This window comes from Heptranchias perlo, chromosome 25 (assembly GCF_035084215.1).
Source record: "Heptranchias perlo isolate sHepPer1 chromosome 25, sHepPer1.hap1, whole genome shotgun sequence".
Lineage (NCBI taxonomy): Eukaryota > Metazoa > Chordata > Chondrichthyes > Hexanchiformes > Hexanchidae > Heptranchias > Heptranchias perlo.
The window spans coordinates 32,921,611-32,935,088 of record NC_090349.1 but is presented as its reverse complement, the minus strand read 5'-3'; the positions used below and the strand labels follow the sequence as shown (position 1 = coordinate 32,935,088).

Sequence of the window (13,478 nt, the reverse complement as noted above, 5' to 3'; positions counted from 1 at the left end):
CAAGAACTTTGGCTATCTCCCCTAGTTCCCTTATTATTCTTCTTTAGGTCTGACCCCCATTCTGAAGCACCTTGGAGCATTTTTCTATGTTAAAGGCGATATATCAATGCAAGTTATTGTTGACTACAGCAATTTTCTGTGGTCACCTTGGTTCCATAATTATTGCAGCTTTAGCCTTGTACAGGGTGCTAGCATAAGGCGGAACCAGAAAATTGCAGCACAGGTGAAAGCTAAAGAATGCAGCCATTTAAACGGAAGCGGCTGCATGGGGAGGGCAAAATTCTTATAGCTTTTAGAAAGGCTCAAAAGGCGTAACAGCCCATTGGTAGGGTTTGGCAAAGCTGAAGAAGAGGAGGAGAGAAAGGATTGTCAGGCAAAGGTGAAGTGAAAAAGAACACCAATTTGAAGAATTGATGCTGGCAACTGATGAAGCAGCCCAGCTCTCAACCCTCTGTTTTATGGGCAAAATTGACATTACGCTGCATGAGATGGCACTCCAGGGTACACTCTCTATAGGACAATAGTGCTGTGTGCGTAGAATAAGTCTGAGGCATAAAAAGTAAAGGCTGAAGTCAATTTGAAAGTCACTGACAATGTGATGGAGTTTTTATCTGCAGCTGATGTGGCAGTTGCTACTATCTCTGTGGTAAATGCCCCTATGTTCATTCTTCTTTACCCCAGAACCTCTTTATATCATCCTATGGTCTCCTATATTCTAGTTTGGCAGACCCCTAATTTGATTATATTCTCTCTCTGCAAATTCTCAAGACTGGCCAAGCTGACTAGGCAGCTATGTGGAAAATGCTGTTCATTGTAGCTAAATGTCTACAAGGAGTGCTCCTCCCAACCCCACATTAAAGGACCCGATCATCGGTCCTGACCCACACCCTCATCGCCACTGCTCGCGGCCCCTATCTCCACTCTGCTCCCAAATCGATCCCCGTGATCCTCGACACTGACCTATGCCCCGACCCATGCCCCCCACCCCGATCCTCGACCCATGCCCCCCACCCCGATCCTCGACCCATGCCCCCCACCCCGATCCTCGACCCATGCCCCCCACCCTGATCCCCGACCCATGCCCCCCACCCTGATCCCCATCACAGACCCCAATCCCCGACAACACTTACCTGAGGGCAGTGGCCCAAACTTGCAGTCCACTTTACCGGCGGGCTCTTTAGACTTCATGGGGAGCATTAAAATGAGCCCAATATCTGGACTCACCATTAAGGCGTGAAATATGCCCCCACCCCCATCTCCCCGCCACACTCCCAAGAAAGGTCGCGGCCCAATTTCAAGGCCAGGGTTTTCTACATAGTGATTGAATACAAAAGCAAGGAAGTGTTGGCGAATCTTTACAAGATATTGGTTAGGCTGCAGTTGAAGTGCTGTTTAAAGTTTTTGGGCATGCAATTATAGAAAATTGGAGCCAAAGAGGTGCATTGTAGATTTACTAGAATAATACCAGGAATGAGAGGGTATAGTTGACAAGCTAAGAATTTATCATCTGGAGCAGAGTAGGTTAAGGGGAAACTAATAGAAGTATTTGAAATTTTGAACGAGCTTGAGAGGGTAAATAGTGGTAACAATGAGACATACAGTTAAGTTAGTGCTAGAAGCATGGATGTCAGAAGATCTTTTTTATATTCATCGGGTTTTTAGATGCACTAGTATGAGCGAGATGCTAATGTAGACTCACTACTTGTCTGTTGCAGCCTTTCTCCAAGCGAGCTGTGGATCACGTGCAGACCCATTTGGCCAAGAAGCAGGTGCCGCCCAGTCTCTTCCAGGTAGGTCCTGATTAGAAAAGGTTTAAATGGCACATCTGCCTAAAAGCAAAAGACAGCCTATGGGAGCCATGTGGGCCTCTGTGCTTTAACATACATTCAGTAGTTCCTCTGCTAACCATCCTGACATGACTTCTGATATTTTATTCTAACTACTGTAAAATATGTTGTGTATGTCATCCTTAAGACAGGGTTTAATGACCTGCAGATCTAGGGTGCAGTTTTTACACTGTCACCCTAACATTGGGACTTAGAAATGTGATATTTGGTACCTATAGTCCTACTGCCCATTAGGCACTGACTGGTGCCTGGCATTATGAGGTGCTGAGGCCAGCTCGACACCCGATGCCCAGTGCAATCTGAAAGCACTTACAGCACTGAGAAATTACACACGTTGTATGCTCTGGGCTTATTAAGGTCCCGATTGGGCTGGGCACTAATGCAATTGGAGTGTCTGAGTAGCACTTCAGACGCCTAGTTCCCGTATAAAACAGATTCTTCAAGGGGGCTCTTCCATTATGTTGGGTCTTTGCTTTTAAAATGATCGGATTCATTTGAATTTGCTGCAAATACTTTCTATGTATTTTTCCATCTATCTTCGTGCTTCTATGCTGTCTAGCTGTTTTGAGCTGAGACAAACTTAATGCCAGCTTTTAAAGCTGCAATCCATCTGGAATCTCTCCTTTTTCCCCCCAGGGATATTTCATTGTGTGCTCCCTGTATGGGTATCCAGTGGGCTTCACTAGTTACATACAGGTTTTAGTGGAGGAGGATGCCAGACATTCAGTTGCAGTGCATTCTTATGCTGTCATCTGTGTGTACGGGGCCAGAAAAAGAGAAGGAAGTGATGCCTTAGTTGTACAGAGCCTTGGTCAGACCCCATCTGAAATACTGCGTTCTGCTTTGGGCACTGCACCTCAAGAAAGATGTAATGGCCTTGGAGGGGGTACAGCGTAGATTCATCAGAATTATACCAGAGCTTAAAGGGTTCAGTTATAAAGACAGGTTGCATAAACACGACTTGTATTCCCTTGAATTTAGAAGGTTGAGGGTGATCTAATCAAGGTGTTTAAAATGTTAAAGGGATTTGATAGGTTGTTACAGAGAAACTATTTCCTCTGACGGGGGAATCCAGAACAAGGGGGCATAATTAGAGCCATTCAAGAGTGAAATCAGGAAGCACTTTTTTACACAAAGGGTAATGGAAATTGGGATCTCTCTCCCCCAAAGGCTTTGGATGCTGAGGCAATTGAAATTTTCAAGACTGAAATCAATGGCCCAGAATTTGCTGTTAAAGTAACGGTGAGGCTAATGGTGCTCACTGTTATTTATGCACAAATCCCACAGCAACGTCAGACGAGGGGCAGATGCGCAGTTAAACGCGAAAATCCGAAATTTGCTGTCTGTTAGCTTCGCGAAAACGGCATCTTGTTGTTTACCTCACCATTCAAATGCATTGAACAGCGTGAAGTTCCTGTATTTGCATGGTGGATACAAACCAAACTCCCCACAGGTTAGGGCTTGTCCATTTCAGTCTAAGTACCCTTTTTAACGGTGTGATGAGTATTAATTACTACCAGTCAACCTCTCTGGCACTGAAAATGAACTATTACAAGTGTAGAGTCTCATTCCTTTAGGTTTTAATTGTTGTTGGAGATTTTTTAAAAAAATTTAAATTAATATTTTATTTTTACTTTTACTCTCTTTTTTCTCTCTCTCTTAATCCAATCTTTCTTTTCCACTCTTTATTTCTGTTCCAGTACCTGATTTGATATTGAATTCATCATTCTAACTTACACTTCCTTGTTCAGGCCTAGCTTTATTTAACAGTGCTTCAGTCTGATTGGTTAAGGAGATACACAGCTGCTTGCCCTGTTCACACTGATCCCAGATGCCCTATAGAGGACGCCGTGCCATTTCCATCTCGTACATCCAGCAATTTCCAGTGCAAGATGTCATGGAGATTAAACGGGCAAGGGCAAGTTTAATTAATGGCGGGCGCTGTTTGTTGACTGGCTACAGCAAATTCTGGGCCAATAGATTTTTGTTAGGCAAGGGTATTAAGGGATATGGAGCAAAGGCGGGCAAATGGAGTTGAGGTACAGATCAGCCATGATCTTATAGAATGGCAGAATAGGCTTGAGGAGCTGAATGGCCTACTCTTGTTCCTATTGCACCCAGCAATATCTGGCAGGGTCAGCACTGGGGTCATAGGACAGCCGAAGAGCCGCCCTGCTGCAATTGCAGCAGCAGATCGCAGGACTTGGAATTTCGGGGCCTTGCATTCCTCCCTAGCTTTTTCATTGACTGCACAATACACACAGAGTAACAGCTGATATTCATGTCCTCCTGGGACTGTGTGTTTGTTTATGACCAGGTACGTTGTACGGCCACCATAGCAGAGGAACCAATATTTAAGAGCCGGACAAGCTGTGCTGATAACTGAAGAGCCAATACTTGTTTGCTAACAAATATCAATTGACCAAATCAAACTAAATTACATTTCAGTCATATTTTATCACCCAAAGAGAGACACATTTGTTTGGGCCTAATCTGTTACTGCTGTTCCTAAAAATTCTTCCATTTTTATAATGCAGGCATTGTTATAATGCTACAACAGTGCTGTGAATGGCAATGATCTCCTGTACGAATGGACTACAACTCTTGTTTGAATTGCATTTATATCAGTGCTTCCTCACCCCCAACTTTTAGCATGTCTTCCCCTCTTCTCCTATGCCATACACCATTCACTATCCAAAAGGCTCGGGAGGTGGGGTCAGTTCCTGGAAAATTCCCAGTGCAGGAGAGCATTTATGGATAAACTTTTTCCCCAGATTACCACTTTTCCTCCCTATAGTATCATGCATGGCCTCCAGCCAGCACTGCTCCTTCCTTCCCACCGACTCCTCCGCACCCCCCACAGTGGCATGGCTGGAGGACTTTCCAGTCCAAAGTCACATCCCCTATTGTGTTGTACTGTGTTTTAAAGCATTGTGCATCAATTTTTGCTTTTAAATGCTGTGTAATGTCCACCAACTATAAAGATTTTTTTACTAAGCTTAAAGGGACGTAGCTGGAGTTCACAAACTTCTATATTTTTTAGTAAAGTGCCCATGGACGGTGCTATGGTTCATTATTTCACAGATGCACAGCCACCTCCTACAACATGAGTACAACCTGTGGACATTCCAGCTCCAGCAATCTGTTCACGTTCAATTTTTAATTGTCATTTCTTTCTACCAGCCATACATAGAAGAGATCTGTGACAGTCTACGGGGAAAAATTTTTCAGAAATTTATAGAGAGGTATGTTCAGTGCAAGTGTACTGGTCTTTACGAAGCTAGATGCTGGGTGCATGGTGTTTATAGAGGGTATGTGCTGTGCAACTGCTGTTAATAGGGAGTTACGTGCTGTGCAAATGCTGCTTATGGAGAGTTATGTGCTGTGCAAATGCTGCTTATGGAGAGTTATGTGCTGTGCAAATGTTGTTTATCGAAAGGTACATGCTGTGTGAATGCTGTTTATGGAGAGTTGTGTGTTGTGCTAATGTTGATAAAACGGTACTTACTATGTGAATACTGTTTCTGGAAAGGTACACACTGTGTGAATGCAATTTATGAAAAGTTTTATCCTATGCAAATGCTGTTTATAAAAGGGTATGTGCTGTGCTTATGCTGTTTATAAAAAGGTACGTGTTGTGCAAATGCTGTTTATGAAAGGACATGTGCTGTGCCAGTGCTGTTTATTACAGTGAACGTGCTGTGCGAATGCTGTTTATACCGGCGTACGGCTGTGCAACTGCTGTTTATAACAGGGTACGTGCTGTGCCAGTGCTGTTTATAACAGAGTACGTGCTGTGCGACTGCTGTTTATAAACAGATATGTGTTGTGCCAATGCTGTTTATAAAAGGGTACGTGCTGTGCCAGTGCTGTTTATAAACAGATATGTGTTGTGCCAATGCTGTTTATAAAAGGGTACGTGCTGTGTGAATGCTGTTTATAACAGGGTATGTGCTGTGCTAGTGCTGTTTATAACGGGGTACATTCCTTGCCAGTGCTGTTTATAACAGGGTACGTGCTGTGCGAATGCTGTTTATAACAGGGCACGTGCTGTGCGAATGCTGTTTGTAACAGGGTACGTGCTGTGCGAATGCTGTTTGTAACAGGGTACGTGCTGTGCGAATGCTGTTTGTAACAGGGTACGTGCTGTGCGAATGCTGTTTGTAACAGGGCACGTGCTGTGCGAATGCTGTTTGTAACAGGGTACGTGCTGTGTGAATGCTGTTTGTAACAGGGTACGTGCTGTGCGAATGCTGTTTGTAACAGGGTACTTGCTGTGCGAATGCTGTTTGTAACAGGGTACGTGCTGTGCGAATGCTGTTTGTAACAGGGTACGTGCTGTGCGAATGCTGTTTGTAACAGGGTACGTGCTGTGCGAATGCTGTTTGTAACAGGGTACGTGCTGTGCGAATGCTGTTTTTAACGGGGTACGTGCTGTGCGAATGCTGTTTATAACTGGGTACGTGCTGTGCGAATGCTGTTTATAACAGGGTACGTGCTGTGCGAATGCTGTTTATAACAGGGTACGTGCTGTGCGAATGCTGTTTGTAACAGGGTACGTGCTGTGCGAATGCTGTTTGTAACAGGGTACGTGCTGTGCGAATGCTGTTTGTAACAGGGTACGTGCTGTGCGAATGCTGTTTTTAACTGGGTACGTGCTGTGCGAATGCTGTTTATAACTGGGTATGTGCTGTGCGACTGCTGTTTATTAAAGGGTACATGTTGTGCCAATGTTGCTTATGGCGAGGTATGCACCGTGTGATTGCTGTTTATAGAAATCGTGGAAATTTATGTGGGTGAGGATGGGATTTGGTATGGCTGTAATCACCTACTTACACTCATTGTCCAAGTTCACATGAAGAAGGTAGCAGAGGATGATGCTGCCTATGTAGTCCAGTTTGAGTCACTTGCTTCAGACGAGAAAGAATAATGATAGAAAACTGATGAGAAATTATGCAAAATATATACAAATCAGATGGTAACAGATTCAAGGCAATTTCTCAGCCCCCTGGTTCCAACCTTTGACTGCTCAAGCAAATTTGTAGCTAGCTCCTTGAATGACTTAGTGAGTGAAAGCAATGGCCAGTGTATTGTAGATATAGACAAGGAAGGCAATATGTTTGATTTCCACTCTGTGGTTGGTAACCTAATCTTAGTTGGGGCAGCTGTTGTGTTACAGACCGCTTCAGCACCCCTGGGCTAGTAAGGTTAAAAAAAAGGGTTCTTTCTCCTGATTGCTATCGGTAACCCCCGCTGGAAAGTGCATGTGTTGACATTAGATGAGTAAAGTATTGGGCTTGGCTGGGATGCTCTCCACAGATGACATGCTACCTGGTGACACTCACTGTTTAGGTCACAGATGAAGAATGTTATTTTGAGCAAGTTACCAGAGAGGACTTGATGCCCATGGAATTGTTCCCTAGCAAGAGTCAGCATCTTTAGGAGAGGAGGGGAGAAAATTGGAAACATTTTTTAAAAAATACTGTGGACTTCACCGCCAGGATCTTCCTTGATCTCAGATGTAACTGTCCTTTTATGGGTTTATTGCCTCGGTGTCTCAGATACAGCAGCAGTTTCTGCTGTGATCCAGGGACTTCTCACCAATTTTCATCTTTGATTTCTTTCACAGTGACAGGTTCACTAGATTCTGCCAGTGGAAGAATGTAGAACTAAACATCCATGTAAGTACACCATTTACTGTTTAAAATATGGAGCATAAGTTGCTTTTAACATAAGTGTTCATGACCTGCAAATCTGAGAGTTTGACTTGTGAATTGGTGACAGTGCTATTTTGCTGTCCAGTATAAAAGTCGTGCATGTATATACTTATTTTATGTACAGTTTTTGAGCTGTCCATCCTTCGGATAAGATGCTAAACTGAGGCCCCATCTACTTGTTCAGGTGGATATTAAAGACCTCCTGGCACCATAAAAAGTTGTTCTGACCAACATTCCTCCTCAACCAACACTATCAAGAACAGATTAATAGGTCATTTATCTCACTTCTGTTTGCAGGTCCTTACTGTGCACAAAATGGCTGACGTGTTTGCCTACATAACATTAGTGACTACACATCAAAGTAATTCATTTTATGTAAAATGATTTGGGACATTCTGAGGGAAATGATGAGGTGCTATAAAATAATTTTTTTCTTTACTGGTACTATTGTGCTGACTGTTTGAGTTTTGTCTTCAGAGAGCAGTAGCAAGCTGAGTTCGAGCTGTACTTGCTGTAAGCTCCTTCAAGACACAACTTCCTGCTGCTTATGTGAAGAAGTGTCTTAAATTTAGCACGAGTCCTAATCCTGCGTCCAGTTTCTCTCCTTATGCTAGTACTGATAACCCATTTTTTTACTGCCTGTGAGGCACCTGATTTCTTATATCAACAAGGTGGCCATGTGCCATAGGATGGTAAGGTACAGGTTCTTTGCTGCCCTGATCTCAGGATCGGCTGGCCTTTTTAAAAGGTACTTGTTTGAGAGAGAGAAAGAAAAAAAAGTTTGGAGGCTGAACAAAGGTGGGTGAATGAGAAGGATACTGATTATTTGCTTTTCCTCATGATCACTGTCCTGGAATCAGCTTGGTTGATTTTTGGAACACGAGGTGAAAGACCGAACTGAAGTCCATGTAAAGCACAATGTGGCACCATGGCCAGGTACCTATAATGTATGCAGTAGCACACAGTTTAATTCTACTGGGACAATGGCAGGGATGTCCAACTTTGAATCCCCTTGTTGTCCTGCCACCTCTCCCATCCTGAGCTATCATGATAATCCCTAATATACCACAGTTACATTTTTTTTGGTCAACCAGGTGTCTGACACACATGTAAACCTGTGTCTTAAGAGTCTCCAAACCAAACTAATACGAAATCCACACAGGTAGAGTTTCTGTGTACTCTATAACATGCAAACATTTTCTTCCCTTAGGGACACATCTCATTTGCTTAAGTCCAAAGAGTTTGGGCGTAAGTTGGCAACAGTCAAGGCTTAGGGACCTGCAGTTGTGTTCAAGGGTGGTGTTGCGGTTTAACCAACTAAAACTGAACAGTTTACCGTAGAGGATACTGGTGAGCTTCCAGTTGCTTGCCCAGCCATGATTACCCTACATGTTAGGGTATTGGCTTGCAGGGTTATCTGGGGCCAAATGGGTAGAATCCTAGTGTCCAGTGACAAGTCCACCCATCTTTTGCCATGAATGAGCCAAGCTGGCTGGTCAAATGCTAATAGTACTCTGGAGTACTGCAGATCTGTCTAGCTCAGGTAACATATTACTGAGTTTGTCACAGAGTGTTCACTTGGTTCCAATCTTCCATCATTTGGCATAATAATTTGAAGCCAACTATGCTTACCATTCCAAACCCACCCAAGGAGGATAGTCACTAGGTGGTCATTAGACAACTGACAAGTGTGGATTTCAACCCTCGCTAGATAGGTAGAAGATACCAGGAACTCCTTTGCAGCTTAGTGAGTAGCACAACTCACCATAAAATGTGTGAGATCATAAATACTGTCTATGCCTGATAGATGATATGGAGTCCACACCTTCTAAGTGGATCGGTTTATTAAGACCTTTGACCTGCACAGCACACTCCACTGACTATTCCAACCTCCATGCAGATGGGTCCTTTCTCCAGCCCATTTGGTCAAATGCTAAGTATAGTGCTCATTCAAGACTCAGAGGTTGCCTTTACAGATTTGTTTAAGGGTACTGAACTTTTATGTTATTGTTTAGCCCAAAGGGACCCTTTAAACCAGAAACGAAGACAACTTTATCCAACCGAAAAATAATTTAGGATAATTTCTGTGTAATTGCACACCCTTGCAGATGAATGAAATCCACTGATCCTGTCTTATCTCCTAATGATCCTCTTAGCCTAATAAAACATCGAATCATAATCTGTTTTCACAGCAGCTCTTGACTGCTGTGAAGAGGTTTCAAGTTTATTTGGAGGCTCTTTCCATTCATCTAACAGATGTACTTCCTTTCACAATACCCATAGCAGAAATCAACTTAGTGAATGAGTGGCTAGCAGACTCTGCCTTCAGTTTGTTTATGACTTTTGCTAAAAAGGCAAGACAGTCCATGACTACATCATCTGCCATCACACAAACCTGGTCCCAGGCTTTGTGGTTAGCTTTGTGGTCTTCACCACATGGACTACAGTGGTTCAAGAAGAAGGCCCACCACTACGTCCTCAGGGGCAACTTGGGGTGCGCAATAAATGCCGGCCTTGCCCATGTCCTGAGAATGAATTTTAAAAATATTTTCCTTGTGGGTGAGGACCTTTGCACAATCACTTGTACCAAAGCCACTCCAACTTGATGGACATCCTTTGTTGACAGCTAAGAACTCTTGATGAAGAAAGTAACCAGCCAGTTTCCTAGCAACATTGGACAACAATGAATGTGCCAAACCTTTCACAACTACGTGATCAATTGTTGTGCCACTCTTACGCCTATTCTGATGACACGTAATTGGTGAACTTTGGAAATGAAGCAGGGAGCACCACTTATAAAGGAATATGCACCAGCTTTGATGCTCAAGGCCTGACAATTTCCAGTCACTTATATGGAGCAATGAACAGTCAAAGAATAATTCTACAAGATCGTTAGAGATGTACCTATAATGTTGCGGAACCATGATGCTCAACAAATACAGCTTCTGAGGAAATGTGCGTGGATCTCACAAGCTAAGCACCAGGCAAGTTTAGCCAAGTACATCTCGACTTCAACTGCAATTGGGCCTGCTCAGTGATCAGAGGCATTGCTTGGGCCCTGTTTGTATCTGAGCCCATAAAGCTCTTCAGTTGCTTGCGAACCATGGAACTTAAAACGACGGGTCACTGATCATCCACATGTTTCCTGTAGAGCACGGTTATGAATCTGTTCCTAGAAAAGAAAAAAATGTGACCTTGGGCTTGGCAAATAAAGGCTAGACCTTTGAGAAGAATGCATAAACTTCCATGATGGAATGACCGCTGAGTCGTATCAAGGACAGAAACCAATACAGTGCCCAGATGAACATAAAGACCATCTATACTCATGACTAACGGTCTTATGAGCACGCAAGTTTCCATCCCCTCTCTAACCCAGATCCCAACCTAAACCTTTTGAAGGGCATCCAAATGGGGACCACAGCAACAGACAGTGGAATTTGCTTCAAGATTCCCATCGGGCTGCCCCTCAAGGGCACATGACCATTACCTTGCTTTTGCCCCAGTTGCAACCATGTGCTTATTGAGGAGGAACCTAGCATTACTATCTAACCTGGTCTTCCACTGAGAGATTGCCCTCTCTGGAAAATTATTTTGCAGCCCATCCGTCCTGCAGAAACATTCTGTTGTTTCATAGTTAGTGGGTTCACTGACAGGCTGTTCCTAGCCCTGTCAATTAGTCCATTTTTCCCAGGATGAGAAGTACCTTTGTTAAGGGGGGGTCTCTCTGACCAGTTTACTCCCAGAGGAGGGACCTCACCATTTTAGTGAGCACTTCACCATAAGGCCCAGACCCTCATAGCTCAATCATTGATTCACTACAGATTTGATTTGGCAGTAGAATTAGACTGGTCCAAAGGGTGTCAGAGAATAGGAACCCAATGCCTGAGACTGGGTTACCAGAGGCACCTCTGAGTTGAAGCGAGCACCCAAGGCATATCCAGACTACATCACTGGTGTGTTACGAGCCCCCTCCATCACACAGGTGCTACGAGCTCCAGTGGTGGGTGTTATGAAAGAAAGGATTGTAGTTATTATTGCATCTCTCAGAAATGCCTGAAAGCAGTTCACATATGATGAATTACTTTGTTATGCAGGCAAACAAAACAGCCATTCGTGCACAGCAAGATCCCATAAACATTAATGAGCTGAATGACCAGTTAATCCTTTTTCTTGTGGTGTCTGTTAATGGAAGAATGTTAGCCAGGACACAAAGAGAACTCTTTGAATAGTGGCATGGGATCCTTCATATCCACCTGAACCCCCAGAGTAGGCAGATGGGGTCACATCCAAAGGACTGGCACCTCTGACAATGCAACACTTCCTCAGTTCTACACTGGAGCATCAGCCTAGATTATGTGTCCAATTCGTAGGGCTTGAAACCACATCCTTCTGACACAATAGGCACAAGTTCTGTTAACTGTGCCAATCTGACACTTAAGCAAATGCTATGCAGTTGCACTCGTAAACATCCATACGCTGCTGCACACGAATATCTTGGGTCGGGTCATCATTTTGCTCTAATATCCCACCGCCATCACTATAATTCTCTAATATCCCACCACCATCACTATAATTCTCTAATATCCCACCGCCATCACTAAAGCGGTATAACACCCCATATTTTTCAACATGTATAAATACAAGGTTTTTTTTAATACAACAGTCTCTGATATCACATGTGCTTATGAATCTCTCATTATTAATTATATAAAGAATTCTCTCTAACACTCCTCTCAATATTATACTCTAATAGAACACATATTGTTTATGACTCCATCAGTAATAAGGAAACAATATAAAGGATCCTTTCTTATAACACACCCCTCACTGACACTCTCTGATGTAAAATATGTCGCTTATGCTTCCCTTACAAACAGATATATCATATAACATCTTTTCTGTGATATACTTCCTTTCACAGTACCTATGTGCACACAGGTTTAGGGGTATAGGTATAACCTACATACAAAACTCCACAAGCATCAACTTTTCCTCTAAATAAATTGCGTCTGATAGTTGTATATATAATGGCCGATTTTAACTCCCTCCACCCAGTTGAAACCGGGCGGTAGCAGAGTTAAAATCTTAGTGATGGACGCCTCACTTCCTCACGCCTCATGCTGCCTTATACTCTCCCATGTTTTCATGGGTGGCTGAATCTTGAAATCGTGCAAATCGGGGTCCAGTGATGTACATAAGACTCCGATGGCGTTTTAACAGACTACAGGTTGGAGCACTCACCACGGCCACTCCGCTCAGTAAAATCTGGCAGAACAGCTGAAGAGGCCTTTCAAGGCAAGTGCTAAAATTATTCTTGTGAGGCCAGAAGAAGCAGGAGTGCTCTTCCTGGCTCCACAAGAATAATCTGGGCTGTTGCAGTCAGGGCACCTGCTTGGGGTGTGCAGCTCGCCGCAATACAGTCCTTGAAATGGACCAAGCCGCCCGTTGCAGCTCTCGGCGGTCGCCCAGAAATTCAAAACCACCCTATAGTGTGATCCAGATAAATATTGCTTCAAGAGCCAGGTAAAAAATAAATTAAGTGTATACTCAACAAAATTGTGGCAAGATTAGATAGGATTTTTTTTTGCATTACAAGTTGTAACTATTTATACCTATCGCAATCAATGGGAGGGAGTTACATTAGTGATACATACCTAACCCAGCCCCTAATTGAGTCAACATATCCCCAGATTGATGGTTTATAGTAAATCTGAGCCCACTGATTGCAGCTACAGGGAATAATATTTGCATTTATTGAAACATGATGGAAGTGGGAGTTGTATTCAAGGGATTTTGCAGTTGGACAGCAATCAGAGCCTGGTCTTAATGCTGAGGTAGTTGCAGCAAATCAGCAAGAATCGCAGATTTTTCAAAGGTTGTTTGCCCCGAATAAACCACTAATTTGTTTCCTTTT

The 13,478-nt window shown here is 43.4% G+C and overlaps 1 protein-coding gene across 1 annotated transcript in view; it reads left to right on the top strand.

Annotated features, from left to right (window-relative positions):
• Positions 1–13,478, top strand: part of grk3 (G protein-coupled receptor kinase 3) — a 244,025-nt gene that overhangs the window by 157,381 nt on the left and 73,166 nt on the right. Inside the window, exons 5-7 of the mRNA XM_068005936.1 lie at positions 1,716–1,790; positions 5,031–5,092; positions 7,477–7,528. Of these exons, the coding sequence (XP_067862037.1) occupies positions 1,716–1,790; positions 5,031–5,092; positions 7,477–7,528 (189 nt within the window). The remainder of the gene's footprint in view (positions 1–1,715; positions 1,791–5,030; positions 5,093–7,476; positions 7,529–13,478) is intronic.